Below are 22,835 nucleotides of genomic sequence, written 5' to 3'. Positions count from 1 at the left end.
GTCTACCGCTGAGTATTGTGGGTGTCAGTAAGGAAGTAAAATGGCGGACCTGGCAAACGAAGGTAAGGAATCGCTCAGGGAGAAAGATAAACAAATCTAATGAATGAACCACAATAGCGAGTGAATGTTACCCAGACAGCTTCGGGACTGTCAGCAGGTGTGCAGGGAATGCTCCGTTGTGTTTGCAGCTCGATGTGGAGGCAGCAGTTTGACTAAACATTAGCTTACGTTAGATCCCCGGCCTTTGCTGGCTATATTTTACAGGGATGTGGAGTGGGGGGCGGCGGTCCGAACCGTGTGCCACAACCGGGGGAGGGGAGGGGCAGTTAACTTTTTGAAAATATCAATTTTTTACAGAACTAGCAAACATAAGCTACCTACCATTATATCTGCATGTTTTTGTAGTTAGTTAACTAGACAAGAAAAGCAAACTAATTAAATACTCATGAACAATAGAAATCACATCTGGGTCACATGTGGGAAACACCGGGTGGAATTTGTCTTCTCGAATAGCCTTTTAAAACCTCCCACCATCTCCATGTTGCTTGATCTACTATGTTCAGAAACGAGTTAATGGCAAAACGCAGGCAACAATGGCTTTGTCCGACCGTAGCTAGTGTTTTGCATGGCGGTGCTGCTTACAGACAGAAGTTCAGAACTAGGTCCTTCTTGTTCTTGCTCATTGCCGGAGGTTACAAGTCACAGGTGTCTGACCCATTTACTGTACTAGCCTAGTGACATAACAGGATTAGCAACGTGCTACACTAGCTATATGGATTTGAATGACTTTGATATATAGGATCAAATCAATCCATTTTATGTAGCTAACAATGCAACCCTGTCTCAGAGCATTTTGTATTATTCTGTACATATCTCATAGCGTTTATGTTACGTTTTGCTTGGTATGTATTAATTTATGGATGTGTATCACCCATTCGTATGATATGAATTACACATTGTGTTATGTTATGAATTACAAATCTTATGTTAAGAATTTGCTAAATGTATGATGTTATGAATTACATTTTTACATTTGAATTGTTTAGCACACACTTATCCAGAGCGACTTACAGTAGTGAGTGCAATAATTTTCATATTTGTTCGTACTAGGTGGCTAACGTTAGCTGGGTTCGGTCATCTAAAGTGTTACGGATAGGGGAAGGGTTAGCTAATGCTAAGTAGATGCTAAAAGTAGTTCAAGTTGCTAAAATGCTAATGTTGTCTGTGGTGAGATTCGAACTCGCAACCTAAACATTCGCGTCATAAGCCCGCTCCGCACCCGACTTTTGTTCTTGCCTTAAGTAACCGTCTGTCTTATGTAACTGTACCAAACATAACATATCATACTAATTTGAGCGTCTTTGATTTACATTTACTATGTTACGTCTAGTCTGAGACCAGGCTGAGTGATGATGCCAATGTGAATAGATATCTTGTTGAGCAGGGCCAGTATTGAACAGTATCTATCGCTTGAATGTGCAATCTACTCAGCTGCACATAATGCCTCGATCAGACGAACAGTGTCATTGCGTTTTGGTACACCTGCAGTACATTCATTTCCAATGGAACGCTGTGTTTGCCTTGCAGCATTGTGTTGCAAAAGCAGTGCGTTTGTGTCGTTTGCTTCAAACTGTAAGTGTAGACTTGACAGAAATGCTAGCAAAAGGTGATTGTTGAATTTTGTTGCACACAAATCCAGTAATAATTTAGGACTACATGGATGAGCTAGACACTGCAAAATGTATTACTTGGCATTGATGCCATGACACTGTCGGTCTTTATTATACATTTTATCTTAATTGTTTTGCACTGACTGCCTTGCACTGGCTCTATGCACACTCACACATACTACACTGACACTCCAACACACTCCTTACACGCACACACACAAAACACACGTGCGTGTTGACCCCACACACACACTCAAACAGGGTGTTTCTCAAAATGCATACTACCATGCTCCGAGCATGAGAGAGTGGGAGTATGAGTCCAAATCAAAGTATGCGAAATGGAGCACGGAGGGCACTTCTCAAATGCGTACTCCGTTTGTACATATTTTGAAGATGGAATTGATGCAACCTTCAATGGAAATATGACACAACCATGTAAAAAGGACCAACATTTTCTTGAAATCAATGGCAGCCATTATTTCAGCTGAAGCGAGAGAAAATACACACTGACTTCGGAATGGTATTCTGCCTATTCACATCTTATATGTTGCCTGACTACAATATTGTATCTTAATGTTAATAAATACATGCTGTGTTAATTTTGGCATGGTTACCTGCCTACAATACCCACTGTAGTGTGCGTAGGTCGTAAACCAACATTAAGTCAATAGAGCTAACTGGTCTAGCTACTAGTGTTAGCTAGCCAGGTAGCCACGTATAATTGTTATCTAGCTAACCAAAAATGGACATCTACCTTTGATAACATTGGTTTTTAGGTCATTATTGACTAGCTAGCTAGATTACGACTTCCATACAGTAACAGTCAAAAGTTTGGACACACCAACTCATTCCAGGGTTTTTCTTTTATTTGTACTATTTTCTAAATTGTAGAATAAAAGTGAATACATAAACTATGAAATAACACATGGAATCATATAGTAACCAAAAAAGTGTTAAACAAATCAAAGTATATGCTATAGATTCTTAAAAGTAGCCACCCTTTGCCTTGATGACAGCTTTGTACACACTTGGCATTCTCTCAACCAGCTTCACCTGGAATGCCTTTCCAACAGTCTTGAAGGAGTTCCCACATATGCTGAGCACTTGTTGGCTGCTTTTCCTTTACTCTGCAATCAAACTCATCCCAAACCATCTCATTTGGGTTGAGGTCAGGTGATTGTGGAGGCCAGGTCATCTGATGCAGCACTCCATCACTCTCCTTGATCAAATAGCCCTTACACAGCCTGGGGGTGTGTATTGGGTAATTTTCCTGTTGAAAAACGGTCCAATTTAGCGCAAACCAGATGGGATGGCAAATCGCTGCAGAATGCTGTGGTAGCCATGCTGGTTAATTGTGCCTTGAATTATAAATAAATCACTGACAGTGTCACCAGCAAAGCACCATCACACCACCTCCTCCATGCTTCATGGTGGGAACCACATATGCGGAGATCATCCGTTCACCTACAAAAAGACACAATGATTGGAACCAAAAATATCAAGTTTCGACTCATCAGACCAAAGGACAGATTTCCACCGGTCTAATGCCCATTGCTCGTGTTTCCTGGCCCAAGCAAGTCTCTTCTTTATTATTGGTGGCCTTTAGTAGTGGTTACTTTGCAGCAATTCGACCGTGAAGGCCTGATTCACGCTTTCCCCTCTGAACAGTTGATGTTGAGATATGTCTGTTATTTGAACTCTGAAGCATTTATTTGGGCTGCAAGCTGAGGCTGGTAACTCTAATGAACTCCTCTGCAGTAGAGGTAACTCTGGGTCTTCCTTTCCTGTGGTGGTCCTCATGAGAGCCAGTTTCATCATTGCACTTGATGGTTTTTGCGACTGCACTTGAAGAAACTTTTAAAGTTCTTGAAATTGTCTGCATTGACTGACCTCCATGTGTTTCTCTTTGCTTATTTGAGCTGTTCTTACCATAATATCAACTTAGCGCTATTTGGTAAAATATCATCTTCTGTATACTACCCCTAACTTGTCACAACACAACTGATTGTCGCAACGGCTCAAATGCATTAAGAAGGAAAGAAATTCCACAAATTAACATTCCAGGTGACTACCTCATGAAGCTGGTTGAGAGTAGAGGTCGACCGATTAATCGGAATAGCCGACTAATTAGGGCCGATTTCAAGTTTTCATAACAATCGGAAATCGGTATGTTTGGGAACCGATTTTACCTTTTATTTAACTAGGCAAGTCAGTTTAAGAACATGTTCTTATTTTCAATGACGGCCTAGGAACAGTGGGTTAAATTCCTTGTTCAGGGGCAGAACGACAGATTTTCACCTTGTCCGCTCGGGGGATCCAATCTTGCAAACTTACAGCTAACTAGTCCAACACTCTAACCACCTGCCTCTCATTGCACTCCACGAGGAGCCTGCCTGTTACGTGAATGCCGTAGAAGCCAATGTAAGTTGCTAACTAGCATCTAACTAAGTTGCTAACTAGCATCTTATAAAAAGCAATCAATCATAATCACTGGTTATAACTACACATGGTTGATGATATTACTAGTTTATTTAGCGTGTCCTGCATTGCATTTAATCAATGCAACGCAGGGGGATGATTTAACAAAAGCGTATTTGCGAAAAAAGCACAATCGTTGGACGACTGTACCTAACCATAAACACCAATGCCTTTCTTAAAATCAATACAGAGAAGTATATATTTTTAAACCTGCATATTTAGCTAAAAGAAATCCAGGTTAGCAGGCAATATTAACCAGGTGAAATTGTGAGACTTGGAGTAGTTATTCCCCTTGCTTTGCAAGGGCCGCTGCTTTTGTGGAGCGATGGGTAACGCTGCTTCTTGTGTGGCTGTTGTCGATGTGTTCCTGGTTCGAGCCCAGGTAGGGGCGAGGAGAGGGACGGAAGCTATACTGTTACACTGGCAATACTATAGTGCCTATAAGAACATCCAATAGTCAAAGGTATATCAAATACAAAATGGTATAGAGAGAAATAGTCCTATAAATACTATATTAACTACAACCTAAAACCTCTTACCTTGGAATATTGAAGTCTCATGTTAAAAGGAACCACCAACTTTCATATGTTCTCATGTTCCGACAAGGAACTCAAACGTTAGCTTTTTTTGCGTGGCACATATTACACGTATACTTCTCCAACACTTTGTTTTTGCATTATTTAAACCAAATTGAACATGTTTCATTATTTATTTGAGGCTAAATTGATTTTATTGATGTATTATATTAAGTTAAAAATAAGTGTTCATTCAGTATTGTTGTAATTGTCATTATTACAAATATATATATTTTTTAAATCGGACGATTAATCGGTATAGGCCTTTTTTTGGTCCTCCAATAATCGGTATCGGCATCGGCGTTGAAAAATCATAATCGGTCGACTTCTAGTTGAGAGAATGCCAAGAGTGTGCAAAGCTGTCATCAAGGCAAAGGTTGGCTACTTTGAAGAATCTCACATTTTAAATATATTTAGATTTAACACTATTTTGTGTGTTATTTCATAGTTTTGATGTCTTCACTATTATTCTACAATGTAGTAAATAGTAAAAATAAAGAAAAACCCTTGAATGAGTACGTGTGCTGGTACTGTATATCTAGCTGATAATTATGAGGTAAAACATTTGCTTTGTGTATATTTTGTTTTGTCTCTATTGTGGCATTGTTCTGGCTGGAAGAAGGTTCAGTGAATATACAGCGTGAGGTAATACATTTGAGAAGCACTCCCACTACTGTAATGTTTTATGCGTTCTTCACACTCTCGTCCTCACAAAAACGTACCCGAGAATGTCCTCGGAGTATGCCCTTGGAGCATGTGTGTGGAGTATGGTAGTATCATACTGAGGAACACCCATCGACACACATTCACACTTCACATACGCTGCTGCTACTCTGTTTATTATATGTCCTGATTTCCTAGTGACTTGTACCCCTACCCACATGTACATACTGTACTACCTCTACTACCTCGTACCCCTGCACATTGACTTGGTATTCCTTTTCTCTTGCCTCGATATTGTTTTTGTGTCACAATTACATTTTTTCTTTAGAAATATTTGTCTTATTTTTTAACCTTGCATTGTTGAGAAAAGGCTCGTAAGTAAGCATTGCACTGTAAAGTCTACACCTGTTGTATTCGGCACGTGACCAATAAAAATCTATTTTAATTTGATCTAGGCATAAGAGCACAGCCACCGGAAGTCCAAACTTTCAACTGGCTCTCTACTCTGTATTTCTTTCTGATTTCACCATCACAAAAATACTACGACTTGTTTTAACACTTCTCTTCAGTGCATGCTCGTTCATTCAAACGTGTGAGATATAAGATGTGAAATTGAAGGTCGTATGGCTAGCTTCAAAATAAGAGGCTTAGACAGTAGGCCCTATGTGAATAGCTGGAAGACTAATGAGATTAATACCTATAGCCACTCTTTGCTCCAGAATGTCACTGTGTTTCTCTGGAGTCAGTCTATTTGACAGCTGCTCCATTGACAGACACTGGAACTCCCATTCCATTTTGTGAAACCCTCTCACTTCTCTTCTGTGGCCTGGATTCCTTTCTCATTTCGTCAGATGCACGAGGTCATAGGAGACGTGTTTGCTATTTGAATCTGCGACAGTCATTGGACGAAGCCTATCACACACATCATTCATTTCTATCAGTTTCTAATTTCAATCAAATGAGAAGAATAATCAGGTGTTTTGGTCTCGACAACTTGTTCCCCTTGCTGAAACTCATCTTATTTTCCTTCTGTTCTTAGCAGGAAGAATGTGAGATGTTCAGTTTGTGATGGTTAGAGCCAGAGGTAGGGATCAAAATTGACAGCATGGACAAGGACAAGGGTGAGTGGAGATGGGTGAGGCCTTTATGCTCAGTGGGTAGGGGACCCAGAAGCAAAACCAGGTTGCTCTCGATCTTACTCTAATGAGATTTAATGAGAATGTTTTGGTCCGAGGTGGATCTTTGTACGTTTTTTTCCAAATCATTTTGCCTTGTTAAAGATAGTTTAGGTGCAATATTGTGCAGGCCTTTTATATTGTCCAACACCTGAGTTCCGCTGATGTGAGCAAGTGTCACCTCACTGATTTCTAGATAAGTTATTCTCTCATGGTAAAGAGCTGAGGCTATATGCTGCATGAAGTAGATTAAGTTATACTGAACAAAAATATAAACGCAACCATTTTATTTATTTTACTGTGTTAGAGTTCATATGAGGAATTCAGTCAATTGAAATAAATTCATTAGGCCACAATGTATGGATTTCACATGACTGAGAATACAGATATGCATCTGTTGGTCACAGATACCTTAAAAAAAAAATGGGCCTCAGGATCTCGTCACAGTATTTTTGTGGTTTGAAATTTCCATCAATAAAATGCAATTGTGTTCGTTGTCCTTAGCGTATGCCTGCTCATACCATAACCCCACTGCCACCATGGGGCAGGTTGGCATCAGCAAACCCACACAACGCATACATGTGGTCTGCGGTTGTGATGCCGTTTGGGCATACTGCCAAATTCTCTAAAACTATGTTGGAGGCGGCTTATGGTATTGAAATTAACATTCAATTCTCTGGCAACAGATCTGGTGGACATTCCTGCTTGAGACATCTGTGGCATTGTGTTGTGTGACAAAGCTGCACATTTTAGAGTGGCCTTTTATTGTCCCCAGCACACGGTGCACCTGTGTAGTGATCATGCAGTTTAATAAGCTTCTTTATATGCCACACCTGTCAGATGGATTGATTATCTTGGAAAAGGAGAAATGCTCACTAACAGGGATGTGCACAACATTTGAGAGAAATAAGCTTTTTGTGAATATGGAACATTTCTGGGATCTTTTTTTTCTGCTCATGAAACCTGGGACCAACACTTTACACGTTGTGTTTATTTTTGTTTCAGTGTACAGTATGTTGTATTTTAACAACAGACATTCGTATGAACACTGAAATAACTAGCCTAGTCAGAAAGGCTATAGAGTACATTTCAACAGGCTAAATATAGACTAGAGTGTGAAGGATATATCAAGTTTAACCCAGCATTGTGACACAAATCAAGGATGTGCAGTTTGTTTTATCCTCTTCATTAATATGATCAAGTAAAAATGCCATCAAGTTTATTTTGTGACGAAGCAAATCCATTGTGTCCTTTTGGTTTTCATAAAAAGGGGAATGTTTCATTGCCATATCACAGGTAATAGCACTAGTGTGGTTGGAGCCCTCAATGTAATTATGCAAAAGGTCTCGTCAAAGGCCTTGCAGTGTGCATCCACCATGCATGTTTTACACCTGGAGGGCAAATGAGCAATACCATCACAAAGCCTTTTGCCTCAGCCGGGGACGAATAACCACACAAACACACACACACACACACACACACCAACACACACACACACACCAACACACACACACACACCAACACACACACACACACACACACACACACCAACACACACACACACACCAACACACACACACACACACACACACACACACACACACACACACACACACACACACACACACACACACACACACACACACACACACACACACACACACACACACACACACACACACACACACACACACACACACACACACACACACACACACACACACACACACACACACACACACACACACACACACACACACACACACACACACACACACACACACACACACACACACACACACACACACACCAACACGAACACACACACACTTTCACATTCTTCATACACACAGTTGCTATTCTGTTTATTATCTATCCTAATTGCCTAGTCACTTTTACCCCTAACTACATGTACATATGACCTCAACTACCTCATACCCCTGCACATTGACTCGGTCGCGGTACTCCTCGTTTTTTAAATTTAATTGTTGCTAATTTTCTTAATTTTGAACTCTGCATTGTTGCTCATAAGTAAGCATTTCACAGTAAAGTTTATACCTGTTGTATTAGGCCCATATGACAAATATAATTAGATTTGATTTACTAGGCCTACATATTGAAAAGCTTTCTTTTTTTGGCTGGAACCAAAAATCTCAAATTTGGACTCATCAGACCAAAGGACAGATTTCCACTGGTCTAATGTCCATTGCTCGTGTTTCATGGCCTAAGCAAGTCTCATCTTCTTATTGGTTTCCTTTAGTAGTGGTTTTTTTGCAGAAAATTGACCATGAAGGCCTGATTCACACAGTCTTCTCTGAACAGTTGATGCTGAGATGTTTCTGTTACTTGAACTCTGTGAAGCATTTATTTGGGCTGCAATTTCTGAGGCTGGTAACTCTAATTAACTTATCCTCTACAACAGAGGTTACTCTGGGTCTTCCTTTCCTGTGGCGGTCCTCATGAGAGCCAGTTTCATCAAAGCACTTGATGGGTTTTGCGACTGCACTTGAAAAAACTTTCAAAGTTCTTGAAATTTGCTGGATTGACTGTCCTTCATGTCTTAAAGTAATGATGGAATGTTGTTTCTTTTTGCTTATTTGAGCTGTTCTTTCCATAATATGGACTTGTTGGGTAAAATATGATATATATCTTCTGACTGGTACTGTATCTGCTTAATATCAGCTTTTACTGTTCAGTGTCAGTAGCTAGGCACATCTGCCTTCTCAGCCTTCTAAATCAGGCTTTGCTGCCCTTTCTGTTCTGCATTTTCACGTACCGTGACCATCTCACCTTCACCATAGTTCAACCGCTTTCTTTCTGTAATTGTATTGTCTTTAAAATGGGTGCTTTCCTCCTTTATACACATTACTGATTTATCATTTCAACAAAATGACATTGAACCGCTATGGAATAGACATTGAATTGTCGTCTGCCCAGTGGGTAGAGCCTCCTCAATTAAGTTATGACTTGTGTTCTAATTATAGCTTGGGGAAAAGATTTACTAGGTCCTGGCTGAGGTTCTATCAAAAGCTTTGTGGGCACTGACCTTGACAGGGGAGTCCACTTACACTGACTTGGATGCCTGAGCCCTGAGGTGTATTGTGTTATGGGGAAGGTGAAGTAAAGTGCACAGTTGAACAAAACTTGTCATGGTTTCACTTTGGCCTAACCTGCGTGTCTTTGTCAGCTCTGTAGAATTCTACTGGTAATATTTGTAGTCTAGAAATGCAGACAAGGCTCATAGTAGGAGAGGTGTTTTTATAGACAAAGGGAAGAGACATCCATCATAAAGCTTTTGCCCAAAGATGTGCAAAATGAGATCTCCAACAGTGACACATCTGATTTCTCTTACAGAGAAGCATGCCATAGCCCCACCAGTGTTTGTGTTCCAGAAAGATAAAGCTCAGAAGGTGAGAAACACTCTTTTCATACCTCTTCTGAAAATGTAAACAGTGTGACGGCATGCTATGGAGCGGACTTGCCTTCACACTGACTGGATAATTTCCTCGGTTTCCTCTGTCTGAATGTCTGTTATGTTCTTCCTATCTTTCTTCCTCTATCTCCATCTTTCTCTGTCAAACCCTTAACAGAGATCAGTAGAAGGGTCCAGTGCGGAGGATGGAGAAGGTAAGGATGAGGAGGGTAACCAAGCAGGTTCTGGTAATTTGGAAAATTGAAAATGTCTGTCTTATATTTTGCACTGAACAAAAATATAAACGCATCAATTTCAAACATTTTACTGCGTTACAGTTCATATAATGAAATCAGTCAATTGAAAGTAATTAATTAAGATCTAATCTATGGATTTCACATGACTGGGAATCTAGATATGCATCTGTTGGTCACAGATACCTTTAAAAAAGGTAGGGGTGTGGATCAGAAAACCAGTCAGTATCTGGTGTGACCACCATCTGCCTTATGCAGCGTTACACATCTCCTTCGCATAGAGTTGATAAGGCTGTTGATGGTGGCCTGTGGAATGTTGTCCCACTCCTCTTCAATGGCTGTGTGAAGTTGCTGGACATTGGCGGGAATTTGATCCAGAGCATCTCTAACATGCTCAATGGGTGACTGTCTGGTGAGTATGTAGGCAATGGAAGAAATGGGAAATATTCATCTTCCAGGAATTGCGTACAGATCCTTGCGACATGGGGCCGTGCATTATCATGCAGTGATGGCGGCGGATGAATGGCGCCGAAATGGGCCTCAGGATCTCATCACGGTGCATTTAAATTGCCATCGATTAAATACAATTGTGTTCGTTGTCTGTTGCTCTTGCCTGCCCATACCATAACCCCACCGCCACCACGGGGCGTATGGAACATTTCTGGGCTCTTTTATTTCAGCTCATAAAACAAGGGACCAACACTTTACAGTTTAAGTCGGAAGTTTACATAGACTTAGGTTGGAGCCATTAAAACTCGTTTTTCAGCCACTCCACAAATTTCTTGTTAATTAACAAACTGTAGTTTTGGCAAGTCGGTTATGACCTCTACTTTGTGCATGACACAAGTAATTTGTCCAACAATTTTTTACAGACATATTATTTCACTTATAATTCACTGTATCACAATTCCAGTTGGTCAGAAGTTTACATACGCTTAAGTTGACTGTGCCACGAAACAGCTTGGAAAATTCCATAAAATAATGTCATGGCTTTAGAAGCTTCTGATTTTAGTCAATTGGAGGTGTCCTGTGGATTAGAGGTTGACCGATTATGATTTTTCAACGCTGATACCGATACAGATCATTGGAGGACCAAAAACGCCGATGCCGATTTTAAATCAAAAATCAAAAAAAGTTTTTATTTGTATTAATGACAATTACAACAATACTGAATGAACACTTATTTTAACTTAATATAATACATCAATAAATTAAATTTATCCTCAAATAAATAATGAAACATGTTCAATTCGGTTTTAATAATGCATCAACAAAGTGTTGGAGAAGAAAGTAAAAGTGCAATATGTGCCATGTAAGAAAGCTAACGTTTAAATTCCTTGCTCAGAAAATGAGAACATATGAAAGCTGGTGGTTCCTTTTAACATGAGTCTTCAATATTCCCAGGTAAGAAGTTTTAGGTTGTAGTTATTATAGGAATTATAGGACTATTTCCCTCTATACCATTTGTATTTCATTAACCTTTCACTGTTGGATGTTCTTATAGGCACTTTAGTATTGCCAGTGTAACAGTATAGCTTCCGCCCCTCTCCTCGCTCCTCTCTGGGCTCGAACCAGGAACACAACGACAACAGCCACCCTTGAAAGCAGCGTTACCCATGCAGAGCAAGGGGAACAACCATTACGCCTCATCTTGGGAGTTGATAGGCTTGAAGTCATAAACAGCGCAATGCTTGACGCACAGCAAAGAGCTGCTGGCAAAACACACGGAAGTGTTGTTTGAATGAATGCTTACGAACCTGCTGCTGCCTACCACCGCCCAGTCATATTCTTGTATGCTTGTATGCTCAGTCAGATTATATGCAACACAGGACACGCTAGATAATATCTAGTAATATCATCAACCATGTGTAGTTAACTAGTGATTATGATCGATTGATTGATTGTTTTTTATAAGATAAGTTTAATGCTAGCTAGCAACTTACCTTGGCTTACTGCATTCGTTTAACAGGCAGTCTCCTTGTGGAGTGCAAGGAGAGGCAGGTGGTTATAGCGTTGGACTACTTAACTGTAAGGTTGCAAGATTGTATCCCCCGAGCTTACAAGGTGAAAATCTGTCGTTCTGCCCCTGAACAAGGCAGTTAACCCACCGTTCCTAGGCCGTCATTGAAAATAAGAACGTGTTCTTAACTGACTTGCCTAGTTAAATAAAGATTAAATAAAAAAAATTGGCCAAATCCGTGTCCAAAAATACCAATTTCCGATTGTTATGAAAACTTGAAATCGGCCCTAATTAATCGGCCATTCCGATTATTCGGTCGACCTCTCCTGTGGATGTATTTCAAGGCCTACCTTCAAACTCAGTGCCTCTTTGCTTGACATCATGGGAAAACCAAAAGATATCAGCCAAGACCTCAGAAACAAAAATTGTAGACCTCCACAAGTCATCCTTGGGAGCAATTTCCAAGTGTCCGACGGTACCACGTTCATCTGTACAAACAATAGTACGCAAGTATAAACACCATGGGAACCCACAGCAGTCATACCGCTCAGGAAGGAGACGCGTTCTGTCTCCTAGAGATGAACGTACTTTGGTGTGAAAAGTCCAAATCAATATAAATATAATAATATATCCCATTTAGCAGACGCTTTTGTCCAAAGCGACTTACAAGTCGGCTGGTGCCACTACTTTTACATATGGGTGGCCCCAGCGGGAATCGAACCCACGACGCTTGGCGTTGCAAGCGCCCTGCTCTACCGACTGAGCCACACAGGACCACTAGAACAACAGCAAAGGATCTTATGAAGATGCTGGAGGAAACCGGTATCTATATCCACAGTAAAACAAGTCCTATATCGACATAAACAGAAAGGCCGTTCAGCAAGGAAGAAGCCACTGCTCCAAAACCGCCATAAAAAAGCCAGACTATGGTTTGCAACTGCACATGGGGACAAAGATCGTACTTTTTGGAGAAATGTCCTCTGGTCTGTTGAAACAAAAATAGAACTGTTTGGCCATAATGACCATCGTTATGTTTGGAGGAAAAAGGGGGAGGCTTGCAAGCCAAAGACCACCATCCCAACCGTGAAGCACGGGGGTGGCAGCATCATGTTGTGGGGGTGCTTTGCTGCAGGAGGAACTGGTGCACTTCACAAAATAGATGGTTCATGAAGAGGGAAATTATGTGGATATATTGAAGCAACATCTCAAGACATCAGTCAAGTTAAAGCTTGGTCGCAAATGGGTCTTCGAAATGGACAACGACTCTAAGCATACTTCCAAAGTTGTGGGAAAATGGTTTAAAATGACAACAACGTCAAGGTATTGGAGTGGCCATCACAAAGCCCTGACCTCAATCCCATAGAAAATGTGTGGGCAGAACTGAAAAAGCATGTGCGAGCAAGAAGGCTACCCGTAACGTTTGACCCAAGTTAAACAATTTAAAGGGGATGCTACCAAATACTAATTGAGTGTATTTAAACTTCTGACCCACTGGGACTGTAATGAAAGAAATAAAAGCTGAAAGAAATAATTCTCTCTGACATTTCACATTCTTAAAATAAAGTAGTGATCCTAACTGACCAAAGACAGGGAATTTTTACTAGGATTAAATGTCAGGAATTGTGAAAAAGTGAGTTTAAATGTATTTGGCTGTGGTGTATGTAAACTTCCTACGTCAACTGTACATGTTGAGTATATTTTTGTTCAGTATAGTTACTTTGCTAATCTTTGCTCGTTCTGTCTCCTCCAGACTCTGATAAAGATGAGAGTAGTTACTGTCCCCCGGCCAAGAGGGAAAGGACATCGTCACTAACACAGTTCCCACCCGCACATTCAGGTAATGGTACATTTTGTTTAATTAAACGACTTTCCATAGTTTGTGGAGAAAGGGTGTGTACTCATGTTATTTATCTTTGTCTTATGCAGTTTCTAAGAACAATGTGTTCATGCCATCCAGTTTCTGTCAGTCCCCGACAGGAAATAATAATTCAGATTCAGAACCTGGTGAGTTAACTTAAGATCTCCTTTTCAACCTAGTTGATATTTGCATGATAAGGAAAACTACCCTTGAAGAATCCAATTTTTTATAAACAAATTTCTGGCTTAGCTTCCAGCTATCTCATGTTCCCTCTCTCTTTCTCCTTCTTTCTCTGTTCTCATGTCAACAGAGGAGAAAACGGTTGGGTTTCGCCTGAAGCCTCCCACCCTGATCCATGGACAGGCTCCTAGTGCAGGTGGGTGCCCTCTCTCGAGTCAATGTCATGTTAGTTCCTAAGGCTTTATTGTCCATGTTAAGGGACAAAGGAAATGGGTTTTGGGGGTCTACTATACAGGCTCCGTAACAGGCATAAACACAATGTACAAAACATCACAATAAGAGTGCAAAAAGATGGCCTTCTTTGTCTGGCTTTGGTCTGTCCAGAGCCTTATATTTAGTCCAAGTATAATGTGTTGCAGGTGTCCCGAGCCAGAAACCCAAGGTGCAGCAGCGCAGTGTACTACGACCAGCAGTACTGCAGGCCCCTCTGGCCACCAAATCACTAACCCAGACCGGTAAGCACACTTTCACGACGGATTAACCTTAGTCTTCAGATCCTCTCAAACAAACAGCTGTACTACTTTGTTCTGTTCTGCGATGGCCATTCTCCTTCAGCTTCCTTTCATCTCAATGTGCTTCGACAAAACATTAATTGAAGATGAAAGAAATCCAACCAGTCTCTTCTTGTGGTCCTGATAGGGTTGAACAGTGGTACAAATGGAGTGGACAGGTCATCAGAGGGTCTACCAGTTACCCAGAACAACACAGAGAAGTGTGATGACACGTCACAGGTAGGCTGAGAGGTGAAAGGGCGTCAAAAGTTTGGACACACCTACTCATTCAAGGGTTTTTCTTTATTTTTACTAGTTTCTACATTGTAGAATAATAGTGAAGACATGAAAACTATGAAATAACACATATGGAATCATGTAGTAACCAAAAAAGTGTTAAACAAATTTTAGATTCTTGAAAGTAGCCAGCCTTTGCCTCGATGACAGCTTTGCACACTCTTGGCATCTCTCTCACCTGGAATGCTTTTCCAACAGTCTTGAAGGGGTTCCCACATATGCTGAGCACTTGTTGGCTGCTTTTCCTTCACTCTGCGGTCCAAGTCATCCCAAACCATCTCATTTAGGTTGAGGTCGGATGATTGTGGAGGCCAGGTAATCTGATGCAGCACTCCATCACTAACCTTCTTGGTGAAATAGCCCTTACACAGCCATGAAAAATAAAGGATAGTCCCACCAAGCACAAACCAGATGGCATGGCATATCGCTGCAGTATGCTGTGGTAGCCATGCTGGTTAAGTGTGTCTTGAAAGCTAAATAAATCACTGATAGTGTCACCATTGCTCGTGTTTCTTGGCCCAAGCAAGTCTCTTCTTATTCTTCTTATTGGTGTCCTTTAGTAGCAGCAAATTGACCACGAAGGCCTGATTCAAGCAGTCTCATCTGAACAGTTGATGTTGAGATGTGTCTGTTACTTGCGACTGCACTTGAATAAACTTTCAAAGTTCTTGAAATTTGCTGGATTGACTGACCTTCATGTCTTAAAGTAATGATGGACTGTCATTTCTCTTTGCTTATTTGAGCTGTTCTTGCCATAACATGGAATTGGTCTTTTACCAAATAGGGCTATCTTCTGTATACCACCCCTACCTTGTCACAACACAACTGATTGGCTCAAATGCATTAAGAAGGAAATTAATCCCACAAATTCACTTTTAACAAGACACACATGTTAATTGTAATGCATTCCAGGTGACTGCTTATGAAGCTGGTTGAGAGAATGCCAAGAGTGTGCAAAGCTTTCATCAAGGCAAAGAGTGGCTACTTTGAAGAATCTATAGCATATATTTTGATTTGTTTAATACTTTTTTTGGTTACTACATAATTCCATATGTGTTATTTCATAGTTTTGATGTCTTCACTATTACTCTACAATGTAGAAAATAGTAAAAACAAAAATAAATCTTTGAGTAGGTCTGTCCAAACTTTTGACAAGTATTGTATATAGTTATCAAGCGAGTTCATAACAACAAAAAACACAACAGGACAAGACACAGAGGCAGGTTTTATGCTTGAACATTCATTTTGGAATTTCCATGACTGTCTCTCGCTGCTTTAATCTTCTTTCAAGGAGAAGAAAAGCGAGAGGGATGAGAGCAGGACAGGAGGAGGGAAAACTGATCCTCCTGTGGAATACACATTTGTATTTGGCCAGAATGTCAGAGCCAAGCTGACCTTGAATAGTTAACTAAAGTGCATGTCATATGGAATACTTTTCAAAGATGTTGTGAAGTGCTCTGGGCTTTGCCTCATACCTGACAACAGCCCACTGGGTGTGTGGGTAAATCACAATATAGCAGCCTCTTGTGGCCTTGCAAGCTTTGTTACATTCTTTTGATCTGTTCCTTTTTTGTTATGTGTCTGATCCTTACCCTTTTCTCCATTGGTCTAGGTTGAGCAAAGCAGTGAACAGAAAGGCTCTACATCAGCAGAATCAGGGGAAACCAATTATTTCCTACAATACAGAAGCACTCCCAGGTTAGCCGTTTATTGATTCTGTCTACAATGGACATGATCAGTCATCTGTTTTATTAGGCTACTCTTTCATCTCCCCTATCTAAAATTCTTTCTCCTGTATGTTTCCCACCCAGCTTACAGAAGGCTGAGAACAAGGCTGATGACGGGGATAAGTTTGTGTTTGGACAGAACATGTCGGACCGTGTCCTGGTAAGACTTGCTCTTTGTGAGGCTAATCTAGTCATCTGTTATCACAGTTTTCTTTTCTACCATTTGTCCCTCTTCCAACTAATGATGGCATCCACAAAGTTGTGTTAAAGCATGTTGTATAACATTCTTGTTTTGCAGAGTCCGTTGAAATGTGAACAAGCAGCCGAGGGCAGCAGAGATCCCCCCACCGCCCCGCCCTGTGAGCTCCCGTCAAAAGACAGCAGCCCTGATAAAGGTGAGTAAATAAAGACCATACTGGATATGAAATTAATGTTAAGAGGCTTATGTAATGGCAATGCAATGAAGGAAACACCTGGCTTTTTTCAGGCCCCTACTATGTGACAGTGTTTGAATGCGGTTTTGGTTCTCTTGTTTACAGATACCAATGTGACAGAGTCTTTGGAGGAGTCGGCGGCGGCCTACACCAAAGCCACAGCCAAGAGGTGTTTGTTAGAGAAAGTAGAGGTCAGAACTGGAGAGGAGTCGGAGAGTAACGTTCTTCAGGTATGCAAGAGGTTTCCTACATGTTAGGTGTTTAATTGCTTGATTTCAATGTCAGGGAATGTTTGTAGTTCACCATGAAATTGAGCAATTGTTGATTGATAGTTTTGTGTTTACATGTCTCCTCAGACAGTTAGAAATAGGCTGAAATGGTCCATGGTCATGTTTTTTTGTCACCTTAGGTCCAGTGCAAGTTATTTGTGTTTGACAAAGCTTCCCAGTCTTGGGTTGAGAGAGGCAGAGGACTGCTAAGGCTCAATGATATGGCTTCCACAGAGGAGGGATCGTTACAGTCCAGGCTCGGTACAGTCATTAATCATGAATTAATCATTCGTCATGAATCAAATCATATCAACAATTTAGTTCATTTAAAAATCTCAATACACTTTACTGTCATGCCACACTGCCCTGGATTGTATCGTATGATTCTATGGAGTTGTTTTTGTACATCTGTCAAAATGCAACTCCCATTTGAAGGTATTACATTGGTTATTCTATACATTGTTTTCTGTGCTGTAGTGATGAGGACCCAGGGCAGTTTGCGTCTGATCCTCAACACCAAACTGTGGCCTCAAATGCAGACGGACAAGGCCAGCGAGAAGAGTGTCCGCATCACAGCCATGGACACTGAGGACCAGGGGGTAAAGGTCTTCCTCATATCGGTATGAGAAAGACCACATTAGTTATTACTAAAGATATATATTTAAGTGTGTTTGACCAACTTTTAGAATGTTTAATATTGTTATAATGCTTTCAGTTACAAAGAATAGTTTAAATATTCCCCATGTAATGTTAATGGGGAACTAACATGGCTGCCATAGAATGTTGAAGTGTCATGTAAATGCATCAAAACGCAGAAACCGCATTGGCCCAACACTCTAAATACATGGCTCTGGTTATTACATATTAATGACACTGACAGTGGTAATAGATGTTGAGTATATCTTACACTTCCAGAACATCCAGTTTAGTGCTGATGTGTCATTTCTGTTCCAGGCAAGCTCTAAGGACACAGGGCAGCTGTACGCAGCGCTGCACCATCGTATTCTGGCCCTGCGGAGCCGCTCAGACCAAGAGCCAGAGCCCAGGGTCCCCATCCCAGATGGCCACATCCCTCATCCCCAGTCTAACGGGGAGGATAGTGATGAGGACGAACCGCTCACACCCACTGCCAACACTACAGGTAAACTATATAACCCCTTAGCCTAGTTGTTACCCCAACTTTTCCAATCACCACAAATTGATCTGAAGACCTCTTACTGTGATTGTTCAAAAAAGTGATCTAATGATATCCTGGACACAAACTAATGGTCCAAAACTGTTATCTGGAAGTGATCTGGGAAAAGTTGTCTGGTGGTCCAAGAATGTTATCTGGACATTCCCCCTAACAGTCCAACAAACATTTGAAGGTCCAAGTAAGTGACCTTCGACACCCTCGCTGATGGTTCAAGGAAGTGATCTGGGGGGTTCAAGGAAGTGATCTGGGTGTCTTTGAATTGGACCCTTGCACTGTTTCCTTGGATGTTGTGAAGTGTCTTGGATTTCCCTTATTTCATGCAAGCAAAACATATCTGTCCCAATCAAAAAGCCCAAGAATGTAATTTAAAACAATATTTGATTGAACTGCCCTAGTCTATCACTCACCAGGCCTCTCTCTCCTCTCCCCAGATGGTCCAGAGGCCCAGTCCTGCGGGACTGGCAGTGGGTCTTCATAGCACCTGCCCCCCTTCATCGGCTCACGCACTGCAGTCAGGACCACCTTACAGACCCCTCCATGGACACCTCAGGCCAGCATCTCCCCAGTGGTCTGAGGTCACAGTGGAGCGCCAGGAAGGATCCTATGCAGGTGTTACTAAGTTAACTCTGTAGTTCACACTCTGGATTCACAGTTTATCTGGGATGGATGGTCTTTTTTGTTTAGTATTTGTCTTCTTTTTTTTTTTTACCTCTAGAACTGGATTTTGGGGGGAGTGGGGGGGTGTTGTGAATTGGATGCTCATCATATTGATGAGTCTGAGGGAACGAGAAAGCAGTTTTCTTCTCTAGCTGATATAAGTACATTCTAAATAGTTTGCTGTTAAAAGTGGGACTTTAGCCACCTTGCAAAAGAACAGACCTCAGGCACTTCGGTGGGGCTTGTATTTTGTTCAGCGAGGTAAAGATTGAGTTGCCTAGCAAATATTTGTTTATAAAGTCTTTTTTTTAGTTCGCGGAGTTTTGTCATTGAAGAGTGTCTGAACTCTTACTTCAAGTTGTATTTTTCTAAGGCAAAATGCTTGCACACACTCTAGCTAGGATTAGTCCGTCAATACCACCTCTGGCCACTGTTAGTTTTTAGTCTGTCGTTCACATTGTCATTTATTTTTTTACCACAAATCGGTTGAATTTAAAATCCCTTGTGCAAACACCTGCTTTGATGTTCGTAGCCATAACATATTTAATTAAATAGTGGGATTTACCTGTGTTCATGATTATTATTATTACTGGTACATTACGTTTTTATTGATAGTTAATATTATCGACTTTGCTTTTGAAATTCATGCGAAAATGAACTAATTCTGTAAATAAGAAAGCTTGTTGGATTTGATTATTTTACCACAGGTTTGCACCATGACCCCAAAGTTTACCCTGAATATAGCTGTTAGATTTGTTTGTTTCAAATATATAAACATTTTTTTAGATAGATCAGATAAATATATATGTTCTCAAATATATATATATATGGAAGAAACCCTTTCTATGTTTGAGTGGTTTACAATTATGTAATTAGTTTTAAATAAGTTCCAATCACAAGGCTTTGTGTATAACATCCATGATCTCAGAATCATATAAGACCATTGCAACAACAACAAAATCCCTATTTTTTTCATGCGATCAGAAAGGCCCATATAATCACTTTTAGGTTAGAGTGTTGGCATTTGGTGTATCTAGCATGTCATTATTTGCATCTGTCCTAAACTTGTTTGACATCAAAACCCTACAAAATGCACATATACTCTCAGAACAGCGAATGCTGCCATTTTATTCAAAGAGCTATAGACATTGGAACAGGTGGTACTACGCACACAGGGTACAGTATTTTTCACCAACAGTCTGGTGCTGAGCCCTCTATTTATTCATTTGTTAAATAGATGGCTCTGGTCTGGTGTATTTAAAACAAACAGCCCTTAAAGAGACGTAGATGAATAATGTAATATTTTCTTCAGTGAAGTGTAGTTCCTCTTGTTTAAGCCTTTTTCTTCCTCATCGTTGGAATGAGTAATATTTCTAAGTTGTATTATAGCATTCTACTTTTTCATTTACTACAAGCCTTTGATGTGAAAAAAATGTATTTTAACTAACAAAAAGTATACTAAGAAAAGTTTGAAACAAAAAAAAATAGGCAAGTAGACATATTATTGGTTAAAATGTATAAATCCTGTAATGTATATTATTGAATAAGCAGCCTTTAAAGGAATAATCCACTCAAACTTTATTTAGGTTATTGTCATTTCACTGTTGATAATGAAACAAATTCCAAAATATAGTTTGTGAGTAGATTACTCCTTTTAATTGTAAAAAAAGGACAATTCCTTATTTAGTACTCTTCTTCACTGCAGTCTATAGAAACCTCACCGTGTAATGTGCTCTGTAAAATTGTGTTCTCTCCATTTTTCACATTCTGCTTGTGTAGCTACAAACAGGACTATTCCTAATGGCCCAGTTTTTAAAAAGTTATCTGGGTTTCGCCTATCAGATAAGAATAGAATGAATAGAACGGAAGTCCCCATTCAAGTCAATGTTTTGTCCATTCTATTCATTCTATTTCTATGCATTTAATCCTATCCGATAGGTAAAATCTAGATAACTTAAAAAGAAACTGGGCCCTGGAAATGAATGTATGGCAACTTGTCTCTATATAAAGGGCCAGGGGCTGACGTTCTTCAGCACTTTTCCTTCTCTGTGATATTTCTCCCATCAATATGAATTGTTTTAATGTTCGTAAATGCACATGAACTGGGGCTGTCCATTGATTAATTGGCAAAGGAGGTTGATAATGAAGTGTTGAATGTTGTTTACATTGGGGTCGTTGATGGTTATTTGTTGGGGAGTGACTGTAAGACCGATATACACTTTTGTTCATGTTATATTTTTGTTGCTGAAATTTCTGTCATGTCTGCTATAGTTCCCTTAAAACATCTACCTGTTTTTTTGTTTGTTTTTTGTTATGCCTAGCTGTTGTTGTTCCATAACCTGGTGCTATTTTGTTGCATTTCCTACCACTATACAAGTCAATGTTGATATTCTGTTAGTTCGAGATCAAAACAGTCCATCTTTGAATGGAAGTTGAGTGAAGAGGATGTTATGAAACCTAGTTGACATGGATGCGCCCTTGCTGCTATTGTACAAGAGCATCTGTCTCATACTGTATCTGTGACTGGAATATGTTTTCATAGGAACATGTCATCTGCATTGGCCTCTTAACATGCCATTAACTTCAATATATTAGGTGATAGTTTACAGTAGTGGCATTGCTGCTTGTTGTGATTGATCCAATACAACACAGGGGTGTTCATAGAGTAGGTATGCCAGAGATACTCAAGGGATCGGGAGTGTTGCATTAATACTCGTTGGAATTGTCCGAAAAAAAGCAGATTCATTTCAAACAGGCCCACTTACGAGGGAAAGGCTTGCTTACCACCTATCCTCTCTTTCCAATGGAGACATCTAGAGAGGAACCACACCTATCAGGATAAAGATGCTTGTCATTGAGGAGCACTAGAATAGCTACATGTCTCCTTTCAACAATTTATTTATTTTATCTTTATTTAACCAGGCAAGTCAGTTAAGAATAAATTATTATTTTCAATGACGGCCTAGGAACAGTGGGTTAACTGCCTGTTCAGGGGCAGAACAACATATTTATACCTTGTCAGCTTGGGGGTTTGAACTTGCAACTTTCCGGTTACTAGTCCAATGGTCTAACCACTAGGCTACCCTGCCGCCCTCCTTAACCAGTCACTTTGATATCAATCGCCCAATATGTGTGAAATAAGGACAAAGAGGCTACAAAGTCATAGCAAATGTCCATTCAGGCAACACACAGGAGAAGATACTGTACCATTCACCCCTGTTGATGTGTGTATCACAGAAAGACTACTTGTATGGCTGTCAGAGCATCTACTAGCTGTAGTATATTATTTACCAATCTCTAATGCGTTCACTCAATGGAACGCCTCCTCTTTCTAATAACCCTAGTAGAGTGCCGTCAAATGTCGTTGACAGATTTGAGTCTTTTGGTCTAGGTTTTTCTTTGTTTTTTTTCCCCTTAAAAGGCTTTGAGGATATTAAAGAAGGCAGTAAATCTCCCCCTCCCCTCCACCACCCTATAGAT

General features: G+C 40.3%; 1 protein-coding gene across 1 annotated transcript; it reads left to right on the top strand.

The window, feature by feature from the left end:
• On the top strand, positions 1-21,649 carry LOC135524580 (ran-binding protein 3-like). The gene is made up of 16 exons (XM_064952244.1): positions 1-62; positions 9,916-9,971; positions 10,152-10,188; positions 13,938-14,024; positions 14,114-14,191; positions 14,356-14,421; positions 14,645-14,740; positions 14,925-15,016; positions 16,686-16,771; positions 16,885-16,960; positions 17,099-17,195; positions 17,340-17,464; positions 17,644-17,764; positions 17,981-18,123; positions 18,458-18,644; positions 19,130-21,649. The coding sequence occupies exons 1-16, from the start codon at positions 41-43 to the stop codon at positions 19,174-19,176; spliced, it is 1,416 nt and encodes a 471-aa protein (XP_064808316.1). The 5' UTR covers positions 1-40; the 3' UTR covers positions 19,177-21,649.
• The last annotated feature ends 1,186 nt before the right edge of the window (positions 21,650-22,835 follow it).

This window comes from Oncorhynchus masou, chromosome 31 (assembly GCF_036934945.1).
Source record: "Oncorhynchus masou masou isolate Uvic2021 chromosome 31, UVic_Omas_1.1, whole genome shotgun sequence".
Taxonomy (NCBI): Eukaryota; Metazoa; Chordata; class Actinopteri; order Salmoniformes; family Salmonidae; genus Oncorhynchus; species Oncorhynchus masou.
This window is presented reverse-complemented; position numbering and strand designations above follow the sequence as displayed.

Bases quoted from the DNA above. Each gene is read 5' to 3' on its own strand.
- LOC135524580 (XM_064952244.1), top strand. From the start codon at position 41: ATGGCGGACCTGGCAAACGAAG. The intron at 14,422-14,644 runs GTGGGTGCCCTC...AATGTGTTGCAG, and splicing joins TGGACAGGCTCCTAGTGCAG to GTGTCCCGAGCCAGAAACCC. The intron at 17,196-17,339 runs GTGAGTAAATAA...TCTTGTTTACAG, and splicing joins AGACAGCAGCCCTGATAAAG to ATACCAATGTGACAGAGTCT.